Source organism: Indicator indicator, chromosome 29 (assembly GCF_027791375.1).
Source record: "Indicator indicator isolate 239-I01 chromosome 29, UM_Iind_1.1, whole genome shotgun sequence".
NCBI classification, from domain to species: Eukaryota; Metazoa; Chordata; class Aves; order Piciformes; family Indicatoridae; genus Indicator; species Indicator indicator.
The window spans coordinates 4,426,885-4,448,869 of NC_072038.1; the positions used below are offsets into that span (position 1 = coordinate 4,426,885).

The 21,985-nt window shown below is 44.7% G+C and overlaps 1 protein-coding gene across 1 annotated transcript; it reads right to left on the reverse strand.

The window, feature by feature from the left end:
* Window positions 1–890: 890 nt before the first annotated feature.
* Window positions 891–21,952, reverse strand: ACOX1 (acyl-CoA oxidase 1). Its single transcript, XM_054393654.1, has 14 exons — window positions 21,841–21,952; window positions 20,522–20,681; window positions 11,352–11,512; window positions 9,510–9,617; window positions 8,876–8,995; window positions 8,251–8,366; window positions 6,986–7,155; window positions 6,516–6,678; window positions 5,636–5,826; window positions 4,687–4,866; window positions 3,995–4,100; window positions 3,763–3,906; window positions 2,724–2,930; window positions 891–1,070 (listed from the first exon to the last, which is right to left on the reverse strand). Exons 1-14 carry the CDS (start codon window positions 21,950–21,952, stop codon window positions 1,020–1,022), a joined length of 1,989 nt encoding a protein of 662 aa, XP_054249629.1. The 3' UTR covers window positions 891–1,019.
* Between the last annotated feature and the right edge of the window lie 33 nt (window positions 21,953–21,985).

A 21,985-nucleotide genomic window follows, 5' to 3' on the forward strand; every position in this document is an offset into this window, starting at 1 on the left:
CATGGGTAGGAAACAATCTGGACACTTCCCTCAGGATTGTCATTTCCTTGAAGAATGCCTTTAAAACCCAGAAGAACATCCCAGAACAATCTGGACAGCCAAGGACCTTGGTCGATCCATTTCTGCCCTCAAATCCTGGCTTCATTCCAGGTCGAATTTGCAGTTCCTACCACCACATGTGGTTTCTCTCACATCAAATCACCACGATTAACATTTGTAAAGTGCTTTGAGATAGTGCTATAAAAATACTAACAAGTTAAAAGAAGGGCAGAACATCTACTATCAGCACCCTGCTGGTTTTTGTTTTTCCTCAGAGCAGCATCACTGTTTTCTCCTTTGACAAAGAGAAGCTGCCAGTAGTGGGAGATGGCACACGGGCAAGAGGAGGTTCTGCAGGGCAGTGAAGGAAGGGGATGTGCTGGAAAACATGAAGATGGCTTCTGGAAAGGTGAATGAAGCAGACCTCCAAGGAAGGATGAGTACTGACTTCCCAGCTCATGTGCACAGAGCTATGCAGGAAGCTTCAGAGAACATAAATACTGGGCCAAACAAGGAGAGAGGTGGTGCTCAACTTAATCAAAACTCAAACCAAGACGTTGATGCTTTTTGGGGGAGGACATAGCTGCTCGTCAGAAGCTATCACCTGAGGGCTGTTAACTACTTTGTAGTAAAAATCCTGCTACACTTCCAGTCATCAGTAACTCCTCTCTGGTTAGCAGCTTCACAAAAGCAATCCTTGTATGAATCCATAAAGCTTTCCCAGATTTTTTTTTTTTTTTTTAAGAAGGTTAATTTTCCCATTATAATTGCACTTCAAAAACAGGCATCGATTCCTACACACTCTCCCCAAACAACTTCTTGATTCAGAAAAGTGGAAAGAAAGGCTACAATTATTCTCTGTCCTACAGCTACCAGGATTTGAGTAAGTTTGATTTTAGGTGCCCTGAAGGAAGGACACGAACACTCAGTTTTCCTAACAGGAAAAATGTGCAGTTTGAGAAGACAAAACCCAACAGGTTTCACAGCTTGGACTGCATTGGCTTCAGGTGTTTGTAGAAAGACTGGTGAACCTGCAAGAGGACAAGACAGTGGTTACAGCAAGGTCAGGCCTGAGGTTTAGGACAGTTTTAGCTCCTCACATCTCTTGCAGTGTGGTTTTTGTACTAAGGAAATCCGAATCAGAAGCACTTTGGGGATTTAAGAACAGCCAGCTAAGTCCCAGATTTGAGTGTCTATGTGACACACAGGATGAGGATAGAAGCCAAGAAAAACCCCCAAAACTCAAAAACCTTCCCCACTACCTTTCTTGTAAGAATGAAAATGTGAGACATTTTATATCCTTACAGATCATTACTTGGAATTTTAACTCAAAAAAACCCAAACAGGCAGAGGTCTCCTGTAGGGACTATAATGAAGGTCCTAAGCACTACTGACTTCAGAAGCACAAAAATTTGAGCAAGTTCTGGTGGGATTTAACTACAATCACAGCCTCTGGCCACTGAAACAGGACTTAAGAGTTCTGGTTTGGCCAATGGAAGAGGGATACTGACTCTTCCCAGCTGTTTCTTTTATTAGCTCAGCTGTAGCTAACAGCCATAGGGCAGCTATGTGACACCTGACATTCAAGTATTACATGAGAGCAGTTTATTTTCTTCAGCAGTCACTACCACTGCCTGAAGGCACTGAAAGAAAGCAGGTAAGGGTTTCACAGCTACTGCCACTAAGCAGAATTTACAGCAAGTGATAATTTCCTCTAAATTCAATGAGGTTTGTTTTTTTTTTTTTTTTTTTGTCTAGGGGGAGTATGATTTCCTCCCTCAACTCAGAAACTCGAAAGTATCCCACAGGGTACATGAGGCCCACATGGGAGAACAACTGAAAAAAAGCATACTGAAAGCAGAGGAGCAGAAATAGGTGGCTAGTTTTGGTCCATTGTCACTATTTATGTGATCACCTACAAGGATGGGCTGAGAGTTGGGGTTGTTCAGCCTGGAGATGGCTCTGGGGAGACCTTATTGCAGCCTTTCAGTACTTAAAGGGGCTGATCAGAAAGCTGGGGACAGACTTCAGAGCCGGGCCTGTTGTGACAGGACAAGGGATGATGGTTTGGAACTTAAAGAGGGAGATTCAGACTAAATACAAGGAAGACATTTTTTACAATGTGGGTGGTAAAATACTAGCACAGGCTGCCAAAGAGAGGTGGAAATGCCCCATCTCTGGAAACACTCCAGGTCAGGTTGAATGGACTTCTGAGCAGCCTGATTCAGATTGGATGTTAGGAAGAAGTTTTTCACCATGAGGGTGGTGAGACACTGGAACAGGTTGCTCAAGGAGGTGGTGGAAGCCTCATCCCTGGAGCTTTTTAAGGCCAGGCTGGATGTGGTTCTGAGCAACCTGCTGTAGTGTGAGGTGTCCCTGCCCATGGCAGGGGGGTTGGAGCTGAATGATCCTTGAGGTCCCTTCCACCCCTAACAATTCTATGATCTAGTTGAAGATCACAGAATGGTTTGGGTTGCAAGGGACCTCTAAAGGTCTTCTAGTCCAACCCCCAAGGTGTCCCTACTCACTGCATGGTGGGGGGGGGAGGGGGGTTGGGACGAGATGTCCTTTAAAGGTCCCTTCCAACCTAAAGTATTCTCTGATCACTGGCTCAAAACTAAACCCCCCTGAACTGGGTTATTTCTCTGGCCATGCATGCCCTAAAGATGAAGAAGTTTCTTTACCTCTGTCTTGTTCAGAGGGGATTTCTTTGCCCAATCAAACATGTTCTCGTAGACGTTGCCATCGTAGCGGCCAAGCACGGAGCCGAGGAGAAGGTCATGGAAGTCAAAGGAGTCCACCAGCGCTACCGCGTTGGGACGGATGACGGCCAAGAGCTCCTTGACACGCTGGTTCACTTGAGTGATCTGGGCATCAGTCAGAATGCCCACCTTGGAAAAAGAAAGAGCTTGTCAGAAGAGTAGGCAAGTGGCAAGAACATTCCCTTCCCTTCCCCAAGAGGTCTAACAGAGGTCAGCCTCCCCTCGCCCCCGAATACGCAAAACTTCATCAATTACTCAGCACTTAAAAATCCCTCCTAATCAAACTGGCAGTGTGCCATGGTGTACAAGCAAGAAGAGATGCCCAGCACAGCCCACCATGCTGCCTAGCTATTTAATCTCTGGTGGGCGACTCAGTCTTTAGAGTGCCTGTAGGTTAAGTTCAGTAGCAAATTTCCTGGGAGGATGCCCATATGTGTACGTTAAATTCTTCCTGGTTTCAGGGAATTTTTTGGTAAACAGCTAAAACAGGAACACAAAGCATACATCTGCCTGAAGACAAAATAAAAGACTGCTGAAAAAAAAAAAGTCTCAAACTGAAGGAATTGAGAGCAAAAAGTATTGCCTGGCAATTTAAAGCCATTCACCTTAAGGACGGGTTGAGATTTGGGATACAACAATCCTCCCTTTCAGTGCCCTAATTTGCAAATGCACACAGCTCTCAGAGCATGTCTAACTGACATCTCCTTTATTAACTACTTGGTGTTTAACCTGCAAGACTTGGGCACCAGCTGGAAAACTTTCAAGCTATCCTAGACCAATGCCATGTTACCATTTAACATCCAACTCTGCTTCACAAGAGCAACTTGACAAAAGCCTTCCAGCAGCCTTGCACTGCTAATGCCCTCTGGAAGTCAACAGGCAAGACCTTGCACCTAACCATCTGTGCAACCTTTGCAAACAATGGCTCTGGAGATTGAAAGTGCTGGAGCAAGACACCAACCTGTAGGAAATCCCCTGTGTTCTTACTGATGCCATAGAGTGCATACAGGAGGCACAGCTCAGTCAGGACAGCACGGACAGCTGCATCGCTGACCTCAGGCAGCTTCGCTGCAAACAGCTTCACTACCACATAGTGACAGTGTGCCTACAAGAGATCAAAGGAAGGTGAAGCAGGGTCACAAAGAGGGGAGAAGCTCCTTACACCATACTTCTTTATCAGGCACATCACTGACCTCAGATGCTCGCACCAGGTCAACAGAAGTTCTGTTCCAGGCTTCCTCCTTGCTCTTTCTGTGGTTCAGTTCAGTTTGCAAATTCTTTGCTGCAGCTTCTACCAGACTGTTTCACAAAAGGAAGAAAAGGGGATTACACAATAACACCACACGAACAAGATTATGCACACTGAATTCATATGAACTTCAGTCTAATACATCAGAACTCAGAGCTCATGTGCCACAAGTGAATATAATGCCTGGCTTTAAACCCCTCTACCACCACTGCTGCAGCTAGAGCACAGCTACAGAGGGGTAAGATGACATCTGACAGCATGTACATGGTGAGTGCTGACTCACATGTAGGCATTTATTCTACTCTCACACTTCCTTCACAACAGGCTTTAATGCCAGGATTGTTTCTCTCCAGACAGACCTCTGAGCAGGTTGAACAATGTTGGCATTTGTATGCTTTGATTATACTTTTAGACAGGAAAAAGCTACTTCAGACTGAAACAGAGTAAGGAAGCTACATGTAGGTTCCATGCAGCCTCTTAGTAACCTCCAAGCACTTAACACTGACCCACCCTAGTAAAGTGTGTCACTTCCTGAAAGCAAGAGATGGAGCACAGCTTTGCAAACCACACCACTAACACCTGCCAAGGCACACACTTTTATTGGTGCTTGAGTCAGACCAACAGGTGGGAACTCACCAGGCAGCACGTGCTTTGTAGGCCTCTACCAAGCTGGCTGGATCATTGATCCTCACAGTCACCATCCTAGCAGCCACATGCTGTGGCTGAATTCGTTGCCTGGAGAGGTCATTAAGGTAGGATACCATGCCAGTGACTGGCTGCCCAGAAGTAACCTGGTTGTAGCTTTTGATAAGGAACCTGCAAACAGAGACAACAAACAGCAACTCTTACTCATGAGTTGTTTTGAGTCATTTTGCCCCTATACTTAGCATTGGTTAGGCCACACCTTGAGTACTGTGTCTAGTTCTGGGCCCCTCAATTCAAGAAAGATGTTGAGCTGCTCAAACGTGTCCAGAGAAGGGCAACAAAGCTGGTGAAGCCTCTGGAGCACAAGCTCTATGAGGAGTGGCTGAGGGAGCTGGGGTTGTTTAGCCTGGAGAGGAGGAGGCTCAGGGGAGACCTTATTGCTCTCTATAACTACCTAAAGGGTTGTTGTGGCTAGGTGGGAGTTGGTCTCTCCTCCCAGGCAAGCAGAGACAGAACAAGAGGACAGAGTCTCAAGCTGTGTCAGGGGAGGGTGAGGCTGGATGTCAGGAAGCAATTCTTCACAGAAAGAGAGATTGGCCATTGGAATGGGCAGCCCAGGGAGGTGGTGGACATCCCTGGAAGCGTTTAAAACAAGCCTGGATGAGGCACTGAGTGCCATGGTCTAGTTGATTAGATGGTGTTAGGTGATAGGTTGGACTTGATGATCTCTGAGGTCTTTTCCAACCTGGTTAATTCTGTGATATGAGTCATCTTATCAGACTAGCAAAGAATAGTTGTCAGCATACTTTTGTGTCAGAAACAGGGCAAGAGACATGAGAGACCAGCTTCATGGTAACGCAGGATACTCTTCTGCTCATCGCTTCAGCCACAGAGATCATAATGCCAAGGCAAAAATGTCCCTGGACAGGAGCAGCCCTACCTCGCTGTCTGCAGCATCATGACTGTGTTTTCTCCCTCGTAGGTGCAGCATGGGGTGAGGTTGACATAGATGTCAGGGATGCCACTGCAGCGAGAGTAGCCATGCCCACCACATGCCATCCGACATTCCTCGACCCCAGCGCTGGCAATCCAGGAAGTGAATGCCTTCAGCCCTGCTGTCAGTGCATGGAGCTGATGGACAAAAGCAAAGCTAGTTTAGATTTTTTTATTTTCCGGTCTCAGCTTCCACACAAACCCTAAGTACTGCAGCTCCTAGAATAAAGCAGAGTCAACACCACCCTTCCAGTGTCCCACAGGGTCTTGTTTTAATTCTAAGAACTCTTTGCTGGGCCAGACTATTTATATTAAAACCTCTGTACATGGAAAGATTTGAGTGTCCCATCCTTTCTGTCCCTACACATTATACACAGATTTTATGTTTTCAATTGCCTATTGTCACATGAGGTTCTCAGAGAGAATCTCTAACTGAAAACTGACATTTTACAACCAGAAGCCCTCAGGATAGTACTGATACCTTTGATCAGCACACCTAGTGCCTCTGAAGAACAATAAGGGAGCTGCAACACAGCAGACTGTTCTTAACACTGCCCCCAAGTGATTCATCATCATTATTCCTGGAAAATATTCACAGTAGAGCTTTCTATCTGGGAATTTCTCTTCTTTTTTTTTTTTTTTAATTTTATTTTTTGTAAGGAGATGCTAAATGAATAGCTCAAATTCAGAACTACAAGCATATACAGGGCTTGGGATCTCTGAATCTGAAGAACAAGGGGAGTCATGAGTGAGAACCAAGACGGCTTAATGCCTTTCCTCCCATGCTGTAAAGAAACCTTACATCAAACCAAGAGAGGACACAGTACCTCTGGCAGCTCACTCAGGTTCCCACTGCTGATGTCTCCACTGATCCGATGGTAGGTGGTTTTGATGTAGGCTCCCACAATGTGAAAAGCATAAGCTGTTGCCAGGAGAGGAAAGAGTTTGTATTGTTGGGTCTGATAATCCAAGATCTGGGGTTCTGGTTCCCTAGAGCAAAATACAGACGAGTTAGTACACCAGGGGCTAGAAAACTCCCTGCTCAACTCTAAGCAGCTTCTCCACTTGGACAGCACAAGCTGCAACTGTATCAAGCCAAACCATCCCAGACCATCCAGCAAAACCCTCTGGCAGAACAAAGGCATTTTGGCAGTCCAGCATGAAAGATGACTCAACTTCTGGGGATGAAAGGGTGTTTTGAAACTTAAGTAAACATCAACCACAGGCCCTCTTCCCTCCAGTATTTGGGAATTTCCCCCTCAGCACTTGAGCTGCTCCTTTGCCTCTCTGGACTCACCCTGGCTTTAGCTCCGACTGGTGCCTCACGGCGCTGTAGCGGATGGCAATGGTGCAAGCCTTGGACAGGCCGCGAGCTGAGTCACCCACAATGAGGGATCGGATGAACACCATGGTCCCATAGGTCAGTTTGTCACTGACTGGTTTCACGTAGGTGCCATCTGGTTCAACCTACCAACAAAACCAAAATCACAACAAAGGGAGAAATTACAGTCTGCTGATTTTTAAGCTTTCTCCTTTTGACACGCTCACAATTTCAACATCCAGACTCATCAAGCAATCTACAGTCTTGCTGGAACACAATTACACAGAATCACAGGATCAACCAGGCTGGAAAAGACCTCAGAGATCATCAAGTCCAACCTATTACCTAACACCTCCTGACAACTAAACCATGGCTCCAAGTGCCACATCCAATTTTTTTTTAAACACCTCCAGGGACGGTGACTCCACCACCTCCCTGGGCAGCACATTCCCATGGCCAATTACTCTTTCTGTGAAGAACTTTCTCCTCACCTCGAGCCTAAACCTCCCCTGACGCAGCTTGAGACTGTGTCCTCTTGTTCTGCCCCTGGTTGCCTGGGAGAAGAGACCAACCCCCACCTGGCTACAACCTCCCTTCAGGTAAAGAGCAGTAAGGTCTCCCCTGAGCCTCCTCTTCTCCAGGCTAAACACCCCCAGCTCCCTCAACCTCTCCTCACAGGGCTTGCACCTCATTGCCCTTCTCTGGACATATTCAAGTATCTCAATGTCCTTCTTAAATTGAGGAGCCCAGAACTGGACACAGGACTCAAGGTGTGGTCTAACCAGTGCTAAGTATAGGGGAACAAGGACTTCCCTGCTCCTGCTGGCCACGCTATTTCTGATGCAGGCCAGGATGCCATTGGCCTTCTTGGCCACCTGGGCACACTGCTGGCTCATGTTCAGCTGCTTTCAACCAGTACCCTCAGGTCCTTTTCAACCTGGCTGCTCTCCAGCCACTCCAACCCCAGCCTGTAGCTCTGCATGGGGTTGTTGCGGCCAAAGTGCAGAACCTGGCACTTGGACTCGTTGAATGCCATCCTGTTGGACTCTGCCCATCTGTCCAGCCTGCCAAGGTCCCTCTGCAGAGCCTTCCTTCCCTCCAACAGATCAACACCTGCTCCCAGCTTGGTGCCATCTGCAAACTTGCTAATGGTGGACTCTATCTCTTTCAATTCAACCACACACAGCAGCATTTCAAGCGTCAAGTGTTCATTTCTAACCCTGCAAAGTTCACAGCTTTACCTGGGCATACTTCATCAGCATGTTTTCCCGAGGGATTCTGTAGTTGTCCATCTTCAGGTAGCCATTATCTATTTCATGAAAACCGAATTTTGGCCCAATGTCACCCACTGTGATACCTGCCACAGACAAAGCCACTTGTGTTAAGAAACAGGAAACCCACACCCCATGAGAGGTTCAGGCCTTCCCCAGTTTTCTGGCAAGGCCTGGCATTGTTAGGAGTAACAGCTCACAAGGACCTTAATCTCTTTGATGGAAAAGTGGACATCAAATGTGGGGAGTTTCATAATTCACATGCAGCCCTGCTATCCAGTCACTGGGGATCTCTGAAGATCACTCAGCCCACTTCTAGCTAGAGACAATGACAAAAGGTCTCCTCTCCCTTTCATAAAGAAGGGGGACATGCTGCCTCCTGGAATGCATAGCTGGGAAACACTGGGACAGAATCAAGCCCCAAAATAACCTTCAGGCTGAAAGATGATTTAGTGGGAGTTCAGTCATAAGAAAGACTCCTGTAAGCCCTGTGACCTACCATTTACCCACTGCAATCAGCTGCAGAACTGAGTCATGTACATTAACAAGACACAGAGCCAAGGTGTTCCCCGAGTCCTAAACCCTTCATTTTTACCTGGCAAAGGTTTGTGGGTGCCCATCTGCCGTATGGGAACAATGAAGGCATGCAGGCCTCGGCACTGCCCTTGAGTGTAGAGCTGAGCCAGGACAATGGCGTGGTTGGAGGTCTTTCCAACTGCAAAAAGAGCGGGAGTTAGAAGAGAAAAAAAAAAAAAATAACAGTGCACACACTTATACACAGAGTCTCTTTCCTTAAACAAGATCTGAGATTACCTGAGGCACATCATGTATTAGAAAAACAGATTTACAGCACTGGTTATCACCCAAATTGTACAGCTAGACAGACAGCCTTGCTTAAGTCCATGAAAGTTGCCCAATCCAATTCTCTTGGCTACAGAATGCTAAGTCCTTGGCAAACCTGCTAGTGGAGCTGCAGATTTTGATGCAACTGATCAAGAATTACACCAAATCCACACAGGGTGAACGATTCTGAGAGCAGATTCAGAGTACAGAGATAATCCCAAGTTTTAGTAGGCTCTGAGAAGTCTGTTACTTGTGGTGTAAGAATAACTGCCTCTCAGCCAGCTCTTGGGATCAACTTTCAATCATCAGACACAACACAAACGACATCCACCTCCCTAAGTTTTTCCAGACATCCTCCAGATTTAGACACAGAGTGATGCACTTACGTCCACCTGGCCACCACTTAATGGAGCTCACAGTGGGGCTGTTGAGGATGAATTCCTGGGTAGCAGGGTCATAAGTAGCTGTAGTTTCTAGACCCCGAAGATGAGTTCCTGAAAATAAGCAAACACCAGGTTTTGGCAGAAGGTCAGTCACAAAACAGAGACAAGGAAGAGCTGGGCAACTGAAGGTTGAATTCCAGTAGTAACATATGAATTTTAACTTTGCTTTTAGGCTATATAAAGGACTAAATGTCAACCAATTAAGGAAGAACAAGTGGGAGTCAGACCATATTCTGAGACCTGAAGCCAGTTCTCAGCAAAACTGTTGTTGTTGGTTTTTTTCCAGTGGTCCAAGACCAGTTTTCCAAGCACCTCCAATCTAACACCTTTTTGCTGTTGTACACCAGGAGCCCATTCTCAGTTAAAAAGGTCCACAAAAACGTGCTCACCTGGATTTCACTACAACTGCAACCTCATCATATTGCAAAACAAAAACCATGCACTTGTCAGGCCCAAGATGAAATAAGCAGTGCCCATCATCTCTTCATCCTCTCATCAGGCCTACATTCTCCTCACTTGGTGGAGCAGTTTCTCCCAAACAAGATCATCCAGCTCCAAGACAGCAAGTAACAGCATGCATAGAATAGGGAACTGATGCAGGTAGATGAGTGGACTGCAAAAAGATGAAGGTAACAATTCCAGGAACAATCTTTGTCTTCTGTCCCCAACTCTTTGCTTCACACCAGTCTGAGCAGTGGCAGTGTCCCCATGTGTGTGAAAAATAATAAACCATCTGGTCTGCTTGCTTAAACTAAACAAGCTGTGAACACTCCTGTCTGGACTGCCAGAACCAGAGACTCTAAACAAGAGCTTCAACGTGGGGAAAGATATCACCTTGATGCAACCACGTTTCCAAGGCATGGAGTTAATGGGAGGCTTCCACAGGCAACTTAACTTTGCTGGTAAAGGCTCTTCAAACCTCAGTAAGTGCACGAGATTCTTCACAGACCTGCAGTTACTTCATGCTTCATGCAGTCTCTACCTTTCACTCCAGCACAAAAGTGAATCCTGCTCATTTTTAGAGAACAATTCTCATCTGCAACTCACAGATGTCAAAATTAAAGTTTCCCAAGGCATAGTTTCCTCCCATTGGATTAACAGTGTTGCAATCACAATATTGCTGGAGTTACCAAAATCCATTTCAGAGCTTGAAAGCAAAAGGAATAGCAACAAAGAACAAAGTTGACTTGATACAGAGAATTAAATAAAAACATTTCAAGGTCCAATTACAAAGAACAGATGGGAGTGAACTAAACAACTGGGGGTGAAAAAGCTCCCCACAAAACACAAGCCTTGGAACCAGTCATCCACATATTCTCTGATCCAAGGTCAGTCCCAAGGTGACGAGCAACTCTCACTTTTTTTTTTTTTGGCATCTCTTTCAGTACTTTGAAGCTCTGTCCTTTTGTCTTCACACTGAATGTTCAGTAGAGGAAAGCAGGAACCACACTGAAAGAATGCTAAGTGCAGAAATGAACAGATGACATCAAACTGACATCACCACAGCCATATGCAGTGATCCATACTGGTTTGAATGGCAGGAGAGAAGCATTCAATGTAGCCAGGTAGAGAGCTACACACATCAAACTCTCACACAGGAGAGGAAAAAAAGGACCAGCAGCATGTGGCACAGGGGTCTATGACAAATGTCAGTCTGTATTTCCCTGCAGCCACAAGTGCAAGTGGGAAGGCTGTGGGGTAAGCACACACCAATTTTTGCCAGGAAGGGGAACTGTTTGTACACAAAGCCACTCTCAGAAATAGCATTTAGTGAATGTACTGTACCATGGCCCATTTCAGTCTGGGCATAAGTGCCAATGATGTCCAGGTTCCAGGCAGGCATGAAGAAGCGATCCTGCTGCTCTGGGGTTGCCTGGGCGAGAAGGGTAGGGAGGAACATGCCCAGGTGAAGGTCCAGAGGCTCAGGCCGTCCACGATGAACAAAGCTGTGAAGAAGTGTTATGGAATGGGAGCGTGAATGGAATGTTATGGGATGGGAAGCAAGCATGAGGATTCACGGTAGAGATTGAGGAAGAGACAAAAAGAGGGGAAAAAAAAAAATTATTCATGTGTAAATCAGAATTCAGTGAGTGTATTTTAGAAAGCCAGAGCACTGTCCTCAGGCCTGAATAGTAAGAAACTGCACTTACTCTGAAATAAGCTTCCTGCAATGCATTGCTTTCTAATCAGACTCAAAATGCATTTGCACAGCATGCCTGTGCTTTTGATGCACCATGGATGGGGAAAAAAAAAAAAAAAAAAAAAAAAAAAAAAAAAAAAAAAGGATTAATCCAAACCAAAAGGCAGGCCAGACCTTCACTATGGTCAGGAAACCAGAGAATCCCTGGGCTGAGTCAGAAGGTCAGTTTGTTGAAGAGGTGATCTGGCCAGATGAAGTAAGCCTTCACCCACAGATATGAAGTCCACTTTTTTCTCCCCCCCGCTCCACGGTTTGAGGGTAGAATCTGGTAGAAGCCCAAATTTATCCAGCTGAATGAGCTGACTTCACTGAACTTTGTTATTTTATTTTTTAAAAGCCCTTTCTGTACTATTTACTTCACTTTTTATTTTATTAAAGGTCAGACACAACCTGTGGGATCTACATTCCAACTCAACTCCCTCCAACTTTTGCTACTTTTAAAAGCTCTCTTAGAAGGACAGTGCTCTGCGTGTGCAAGTCAAAGTTGTGAACATAAATCACTTGGCAAGAAAGCCAACATTTTGCAGCCTGAAAACCACCAGCACAAAGTCTCTCCAATTCAACATGTTTCATTAGAAGTACTCTTCCTCCAAGTTCTGTCAAACACCACTATCAAGTGGTCTGGGGTGGGTTTTTTTTAATGTAAAGAAATAAATGCTCATTAAATCTTTAAATGTTGGTAACTGAGTATTGAAACAATGGGGATAGAGACTGAGGATCAGTACCTTCTGTACAAAAGTTGTCCATCTGGCCCATTTATGGATGAAATAATAGAATTGGGTTTTAACAAGAATATATAATTATATATTTAAATGATCTGAGCTTAGCTCAAACTCAGTTGGCATTCTTATCCAAGTGAGGAGAATGAATTCTTGTGTGACCTCTAAACACATTAACATGAATTAACTCTCTCCCTAGAGCTCCCTAAGGACCGTAGTTCTGTTCTCTGACATTCTCAGGCACCTACAAATCAATTCAACCATCCTATAAACCCAGCAGAAATGGTTTCTAAGCTGTTTGACTGAACAGTGACCAAGCTCAGCAAAAGGGCTAATGGGTGATCAGGAACATCAGATTTCAAGTGAGTTCAGTAGTGATGAAAAAGTACACAGCTGACAGAGACTGAAAGAAAATCCTTCTTTTCTAGCAATAGCTATAAACCAGTTAAAGCACTATTGTCATTTCACCTGTTTCCTTTTCAGCCTTGTGCTATTTGTGCCTTTTCTTTATTATTTTTTGAGAGACTTATTCATACGGAATAGGTTAAAATCCACACATTCTACCAAACAGGTATACACTAAGATAAAATGGAGTAACTACACATCCAGACTAGGTTTCGACTCAATAATCCAGAGATCTGTTTCCCCATCAGCAGTTTCTAAACATCAGTGACAAATACTGCAGGAACTTCTTACTGATGAAGCTGATAGATATTCAACATTCCCTGCAGGAATGTCAAATGGTTGCATTTTAATGATTCAGCATAGAAAGTGTATTTACTTTACCAAACTACCTCACTCAACAGTACTTCTAACAAGTATCAGAATATTGATTTTCCTACCAAAGAACATGAGAACTATAAGCAGACCATCAGCAGGCAAGGAAGTGCAATGACCTAACGTGAAACAGCAAGTGAAACAAATCACTTTGGTGTGGGTTAGTGCCTGATTTCAAAGAAGCTGGTGTGGAAAAAAAAAAAAAACAAACAAAAACCAAAACCCCAAAACCAGACAAGGTCAGCAGGCTTTTATCATTGCCAGCTGGTTGACCCCCAGCTCAGCTGGGTTTGTTCACTCCATCTCTCCCAAGCAGAACTGATGACCAGGTCCCCTCTGTGCACCTTCTACAAAGACTTCAGCTACCAGGGATAGCTGCAACCAAGCAGCCAGGCAGTTGGCACTGCCATCCGACTTCTGCAACTGTTCAGACTTGCACACATCAGACTTCCCAAGTTTAGATGCCAGCACAAGCTCTGGAGTCTTTGGTTTGTTAAACTATTCTTGATGGTATTTATCAGCTGTAATTCCAGGTTCTGGGCAGAAAGACTTTTGTGATCCATCAAATGTTCTTCCACTTGAAGAAGTCAAAGTCATTTTCAACAATAGTAGGAACAAGATGTTTTCCTTCTTTGAAACCAAGATCTTTTCCATGAAGTTGTACAGCTGCCACGGAGTAGCACCTGGAAGAAAAGTGCCTGGGGCAAAGCATACCTTACAAAACCAAAAATGCACAATCTTGCCACGTTGCATTGCATCTAAACTTCTCCTTCTGTGATCTGTTTATGAAGCCCAGTCATGTGCTAGCCACCTCTGACACACATGCCCCAAACCTGGGCAAAAAAACACCCCACAGTACTGCCGGCTGACAAGTTCCAACCAGTGCAGGTGAAATTCAGACTCCCAGGGCTTTGAACAACCTCCTCATCTTAAAACAAAGGTAAATAACCACAAAGTCAGTGATCAGCTAAGAGGTGCCTTGTGGAAACGACCAAAACTAACTCTGTGATTGTTAGGATGGGAAACGAAACAGTTGTCTGCTACAGGACAGGAAACATCAGTTAAGCAAACTGTTTTACCTTTCCCTTTTTAGAGTTACCTAGGGAGCATCATGAATGTACAAACTGGAGTTACAGAAAAGAGGTTACCCATCAATCCCTGAAGGGAACTAACCATGTCCCATTTCGGTTTGGGCGTAGGTGCCAATTATCTTGACTCCACGGACCAGGGGCAGCCATTTCTCCTTCTGAGCATCAGTCGTTTGGGTCTCTATGGTTTTTTGAAACATGCTGAAGTGCAGAGTGAGAGGATCAACAAAATTGCCCAAGCATGTTCTACAGGAGAGAAAGAGGGATCTGGATCTCAGTCTCTTTGTTACTGTGATCCTGAAAGGCTTTTCTCCAACTGTAACACAAGATAAATAATCTCTTGGCCTATTTCAACCTTTTCTGTCCCACAGCAACCTCCAAATACAGAGGCATCAGAAACTATGCTAATGGGGAAATAATACACTGTTATTGCAGGCATATTCTTCACCCCATGAATCCTGCTGTTGCTATGGAACTGGAAAACAAATATTATTCTACAAAGATTCATGGAGAACTTACAACTGAAGACATGAAAATCAATTTATTTTCTCCTCCATCTCTCAGGCTTGCCAGGTAGGTTGCCTCTCTAAGCTGCTGCTGGTAGCCTAGAACTGGGCTATTATTAGTAAGAAGGACTATGAAAGAAGCCTATGGAAAAGGAAAAGGCTTCTTAGGTGACCAAGTGCTTATCAGAAGAGCTCTATATTACCTGTAGCTGCTTCTATCAGCTGTGATATTAGGACCTCACCTTAAATTAAAATTACTGTTACAGGCTAGTGCTGGAGGGAATGGCAGGAAAATCAGACCCTCTAGGTATGCTTCATCAAAAGAGAAGCCATTTCATGAGAGAAAGCTCTATTAACTTAGTAGCCATGATGGCTGGCAAAGTAATTTCCTAACTAAAACAAGCTCCATGCTAGAAAGTTTCACTGTAAAAGCTATGCAATAAATGACAGCACCTTCCCCTGAACACTGCAACCTGAACAGCTTTTCATCTCCAATCTGTTGTACACAAATGTTGATTCCATCCAAACTCTAGGACAGAGGAGTTAAAAATGAGCACTGTGCCTGAACACCTACACACAAAGTTTCTCCTACCTACCCAAGATACCCACAAGGGAAATCCATCCTTCCACCTCAGGGTATTAATAGCTGCCTGGGGAGCACACTGAAGTCCACTGCCCACACATCTTTGCAGAGCAAATGCCATGCATGAAGTTTGTCAAATTACAGCAGCATTTCTGATTGGCATTTTACACCATACCTGGAATGAGTGCTTGGGAACAGAAAGGAATTGATAATTTCATCCCAGATTCCTATTCAAACTGTGAAACCCAGCTTTAGGGTGAGAGCACACAGGACAGAGCTTCTCCAGCACCACTGACCTGCTTGCTGAAAACACTTATTTTCAAGGGAACACTTTTTAAACAGACAAGGCTGAATAAGCCATGGGTTTCTTCAGGAGCAAAACTATCAGAATGAAGCAATGCAGTGCTGGTGATTTATGTATCAGCTGTGCTTTATGCTGCTGTGAGTGCAGCTAGTGTCCAGAGGTCTTAGAATAAAGAGGTAGACAGCTCTCATAGCAGAAAATATTCCACTGCCTACAGCAGCACATCTTTACAAAGCCAAAGTCAGCAGGGTGACCAAGGGCTTGCTACAAGAGCAGCAAGGTTCTCTTGTGGCTTCCTGAGTGGGTTAATTCTTTTAGTCCACGACCCATATAGCAATAGCAGCACTCTTTACATCCTCACTGCCTACAGCACAACTACTGCGTGTCTCTCAGGCCCAAAAAGGACCAACCTACAGGGAGAAAATGAGTGCTGACTTTGGAATACACTGTTTCAGTGCAGCTTGGGATGAACTCCAACACCTCTTTGTTTATTTTCAGAAGCTACTGAAAGAACTTTGGACTTGATGATCTCTGAGGTCATTTCCAACCTGGTTGATTCTGTGAAAGGTGCAGCAGGTGCTTTGCTGTCAGAAAAATCAGGTCAGACACTGCTCCTTTGAAGGTAATGCTCCACACACATACAAAAAAAAAAATTCTTAAAAGGTCACACTAGCAACTTTCACTGTCTATCAGTAAGTTTAATCACAAGTGCCCGATATGTCCTGCTTAACTAGCATCTTTTCCTACAGGAGTAAGAAGAATGACATTTTGCAAGTGGACACTTACAACATCTCTGTGTCATATTATTTATTTCACTGACTACAAATGCAGTGCTTTAAGCTTCTTGCATTAACAAATCTGAGAGCAGAATGGAAAGCCAGGCAATCTACAGCAGAAACTATTAGTCTCTGCATACTCCACAATAAATGATTTAGGATTTTCTTAATGCACCTTTCAACAACCAAATAACAATAAGAGAACACTGGAAGAGGTTGTGGAGTCTCCTTCTCTGGAGACATTCAAAACCCACTTGGGCATGTTTCTGTATGACCTGCTCTAGGTGATCCTCCTCTGGCAAGGGGGTTGGACTGGATCATCTTTCAAGGTCCTTTCCAACCCCTAACATTCTGTGATTCCTTGAGAGAACCACGTTTTATTCATGACACAGGGCAAAGAGAAGAGATACTATGCATGAAGGGAGGAGCAACAGATTTCCTTTCCTTTTATCTCCAATCTCTTACTCCTTCTCTTCCCAATTTCTACATTCCCACTTGGCATTTCCTACTCCCTATACAGCTTGTTCTCCAAAGGGTGCATTGTGTAATTGCTGAAGTACTTTGTTGAGTGAAAGCAGCTGCATCCAGCATCAGCCATTTGATCAATGGCCAACAATCACCTTACTGCTCTGAAGTCAGGCTTGCTGTGACAATCAGTGAGTGAAGAGGAGGGCTGCAGCTCCAAATCCACTTAAGAAGAAAGTGTAGTGACATGCTACTTTGGCAATGGAGATCTTTCCAGATTTCACTGCAACCAACACCACCCACGTAATAAAAGGCAGCTGTGTTTGACAGATGAGTTTCAAGAGCAGATCTGTCAGTGAGCAGGGTACAACAGAAGTGAAGTCCATGCTTTCAGGGACTCCAGAGCTAAATGAGCAGCTGCAAAGACATTCTCAAGCTGCAGAACTGGGGCACAGAATAGTGGCATTTACTCTAAAGCAAAATCTGCAAAATCCTAGCTTTGTGTGGTTCTTGAGGTAACTCTTCTCAAGGAAGAGCACAAATGGTCACCTCAGTGGAGAAGGAGCAGATGTCTGACTTGTGCTTACTGGGCTTCAGAGTTAACAAATGCTCTGGTAATTAATTTTTTCTAGCTGTATCAAAAACCCCATCAAGCCTCTCCACTCCAAATCAATTTAGCAGTAACTACTAGGGCTCCTACTACAGGTTTTCTGGCTTGAATTGATGAAAGCTACTTCAGATCCTAACTTCAGTGTCAGAATGAAAAGTAGGGACAAATTCTCAGAGGGAAAGTACACATTCATGCAATGCTTATGCACAGAGGAATCATCTGTTGACTTGCAGCTCTTGGATCTTCTTTTGTTTCTCACAACTGTTTTTTCCCCCCACTTCTTCATTTATCTAATTTGCCTCAATGAAGATTATTTAAACTTGAAGGTGAATTAAAACTGACCAAGAATGCTCTCTTCAAAGAACTGTTGCAGCATTACACATCAGAACAATTTCCCATTTTTCATGCTGACTTACATTTTGCTGAAGCTATTGGAAAAAGAGATCTTAACTGTTGGCACTTTTAGGCCTTCAAAAGCTGTAGTCACAGCAGCAACTGCAGCATTGACACACAGGAAGAACTGACTAGATGGGAAGCACTTAAAATGGCTTCTAAATATATTTCATAGCTCTTGTTGTGTTTTGGAGTCTGAAAATACCCTTGTGGAAACAGGAAGGAGGAGCATTCAGTTCAACATGTCATAGCAGGCACAAGTGCTTAAGGATATCTCCAGGGAAGCTGAAGGAAGAAGCTTTTCTCCTTGCCTGTTCACAAATCAAGCTACAAAGTTGCTCAGTCACAATACACAGCTGCCTAGGGAAGCTCTGGTGGTACAGGACAACAGCTAGCTCAAAAGTCTCCTAAAATGCATGAGTACATAAATCTGTCCCTGCTGCTTGGGGATAAACACAAAGCATGAGAGATTGATGGCAAAAATATCCCAAACTTCCACATGTATAGATCTGGTGGTCAATTACAATAAACACAACTTGAAACCTGAATCAAGGACTCCCATCTATTTTGTGAACTTCATTCAAGGCACATCCCAACACTATATCCATTCCATTTTCCAGTTAGGAAAAATTCATACACCCAGAGAACAACTCCAGGGATCACTACAGGTTGGGGTCTAATCTATTGGAGAGTAGCTCTGGGGAAAAATCACCTGGGAGTCCTGGTGAGCAACAGGATGACCATGAGCCAGCAATGTGCCCTTGTGGCCAAGAAGGCCAGTGGCATCCTGGAGTGCATTAAGAAGACCCCGGGGGGAATCTTAGAGCTACCTTCCAATACCTGAAGGGATCCCACAGGAAGGTTGCAGAGGGACTTCTCATAAGGGTGTCTAGAGATAGGACAAGGAGGAATGGTTTTAAGCTGAGGAAGAGTAGGGTTAGACTGGATTTTAGGAAGAAGTTCTTCAGTACAAGGATGGTGAGACAGGCTGCCCAGGGAGGTTGTGGATGACTTCTCCCTGGGGGTGTTCACAGCCAGGTTGGATGAGGCCTTGAGCAGCCAAGTCTAGTCAAGAGGTACTCCTGCCCATGGCTGGGAGGTTGGAGTAGATGATCTCTAAGGTCCCTTCCAACCTAACTATTCTATGATTCTATGAACTGACTCTGGAAAAAAAGCAAGCCTTCCTCCCTGCTTAAGTTGATTTTGAATCATGAATTATGACTTAGTCACACCTGAATATTCATACCACAGAAGATAACAGATGTATTTGGTACCTCTATGAAATACTAAGCTTTCATCCATTAAAGTAAAGAGTGGCTGACTCCCAAGTAAGTTTATGGAAAGACAAAACTAAAACCTATCATTTAACTACTTGAGAAAAGCCCTGTTTTCATGAACTATTGTCAGTACTGCTACCAACAAACAGCATTTACATAGCAAACTCTGTTGAAAATTGCCAGCTGGGTAGACCTCCTTACATTTCCTCCATAAAAATAATTGCAAGCATTTCCCCATCAGCTCCAATAACCCTTGTGTAGGAAAAATTAATAATTAACTTTCATCATCCAGTACCTGAATAATCTAATACAGTCAGTGAACTTTCTTCTTGTTATCACTGACCACTCACGCCAGAAATTACACAAGAACTTGTAGAACACAGGTCAGTGCAGGCCAATTGCTTTGAAATTAAAACTACAAGATAACAAGATTTCAATTAACTAATCCAAATATTCATGCCCTGAGGACAATGACAGCTTTCTTCCAAGTCCAGTCAGAGGGAGCTTGTAGTTCTACTGGTGATTTAACATGCCAGAAAATGTATCTCTACTACTATGGCCAGATTTCTTACAGCTGGTGCAGTCTCTCTGTTAAGCAGTTTCTGTTTGATTATATCAGAATGAGTTTAAAAGAAATAAGTGGAGAGAGAAAGTCAGAAACTAAGCTCCCTGCAAGCTGGGAGGAATAAAACTCCTTTATTATGCTTATTAACTTAATCTAAGGATAATGCTATCAGATAAATTAAAGGTCAGACACAACAGGGCTAGGTCAAAGGGTACCACTATAGCACCAGGAGCTTGGAGGAACAGATATAGTTCTTTTTCTTCAGAACTAAGCTATCTTGGAACATTTTCAGGAATGCCTGAAGTGGAACTCTATTAGGTCTAAGTACAAAGTAATGTAATCAGCTTTAAGAGATTTCCTTAGAAGCTGCAACCTAATCTGCTCTACTCACCTTCAAAGTATTCCAGTATGGGTTTTATTCCTTTTGGGAATAAAAAAAAGTAAAAATTCAGACTTACAGAAGGGGGTTTTATTTGTTTGGTTTTTTACTTTCTGCTCCATGTATAATAAAAAGTGTGATACATTAATGATGTATTTCTAATAAAACAATCCAAGGAAACACAATATTCAGGAAATCAGAGTTTTATCTGAACTTGACTGAAGCCTTTAGCTTCCTTCAGCCAGCGAACGTAGGCAAAAAAGCACAACTCTGACGTCACTGGTGACAACCAAAGTATGCCCAAGAAGCATACCTTTTAAACCAGTAGATCTCATCTGGGTCTGCAACTCCATGTTCCCTTAACTTCATCACCATCAGAGCGCTCTTCCTGAGGGCTTGCTCATAGCGTTCGCTGCGGGACAGGAAGTTCATATCCTCATGTTGGAAGTCAGGGTCATTAAGAACTAAGGCCTCTGGGGGCAGAGAAGGCAAGGAAAACAAACTCAGTGTATATAAACCTCAACAGACAGTGGGCAAGAAACTATTCAGTGTTTTACTTGCTGCACCTTAAGGTACAAGTAGCGGAAAATTCAAATTTAAATTAAAAGTTAATGAAATTGGAAAGAAGTCAAAGCTCTTGGAGAAAGGACCCTAGGAACAGGACAACCTCCCATTCCACTCACAAACCATTATTTTAAGTTTGGAGGCTGAATTCACTGGTGTAAGACCCACAGGCCCCTCAGCCACAAGCTCAAAGCCTCTTAAGAACCACCATTCCTGACAGATCAGGCTGCCTCATGAACTTTGATCCCCACACAACACCTCGTAGAAGGACACAGCCATTATTCCCAGTCTGCTCACTGGTAACCACAGTACACAGAGGTCACAGACTGCCTCTGTCCCCTTTGCCACACAAGTTGCACAACACCGGCCTCTGACACTCCCAGCTCAGCACGGGATGGGAAATGAGGATAGAGGCATTTTGTTAATCTAACATGTCATGGCAGTGGTGGGTGAGAAACTGGCCAGATCTGTACTGCTAGGCAAGGGTGTACCAAGAAGGAAAGGGAGAGGAGAAGGCCCAAGGCAAGCATTCATAGAAAGCTGCCTTGCACCCTCCAGAATAAGGAGAAAGAGAAATAAAAGACCTCTCAGAGCCACCCCAAAACGTTTTCCGTGATGGGGAGAAGGGGGGCATCAGGGACATAACAGTGCTGCTCTCTAACCTGTCAGGAAGAAATCCCTTCCTTCAGGGAAACCCCTCCACCTGCCAGCCCTCTCCCCATAGCTTCTCCCTCTCCCTGGAGTCTCCTCTCTCCCCAAAAGCTCCTCCACACAGCCTGTCTCTTCCTCCCCCGACCTTCTTGTGCCCCGCCCTAGGCTCTCCCTATCCCTACAACCTCCTCCCCCGACCCTGGGGCTCCCCCTGCCCCATCACTCAGCTCTCCCTCTCCCCAGAGCCCTTCTCTTGGCCTTCCCTCACCTCTCCCCTCCTCACACCTCTCAGCTTCCCTCTCTAAAGCCGCCTCCTCCTCCTCCTTCCTCACAGCGTCCCCCCAAGCTCCCCCTCGCTGGCTGTCTCCCCCTCTCCGCTCAGCGCGGCAGGGGGCACCGGGCCGGGCCCTCGCTCACCGATCTCCTTGCGGCGGCGAGTGCGCTCGACGCCGCCATCCAGGATGTTGGTGAGGAGCTCGGTCTGGAAGGTGGCGGTAGCGCGCTCCTTCTGCAAGTCCGCGTTTATCATCTTGGCGGCGGCAGCGGCAGCAGCAGCAACAGC

Excerpts from the sequence above, each read along its gene's own strand:
- ACOX1 (XM_054393654.1), bottom strand. The coding sequence starts at position 21,952 with ATGATAAACGCGGACTTGCAGAAGGAGCGCGCTACCGCCACCTTCCAG. Across the intron at positions 20,682-21,840 it reads TCGCCGCCGCAAGGAGATCG|AGGCCTTAGTTCTTAATGAC; the intron begins GTGAGCGAGGGC and ends CTCTGCCCCCAG. Across the intron at positions 5,827-6,515 it reads ACCTGAGTGAGCTGCCAGAG|CTCCATGCACTGACAGCAGG; the intron begins GTACTGTGTCCT and ends TTTGTCCATCAG.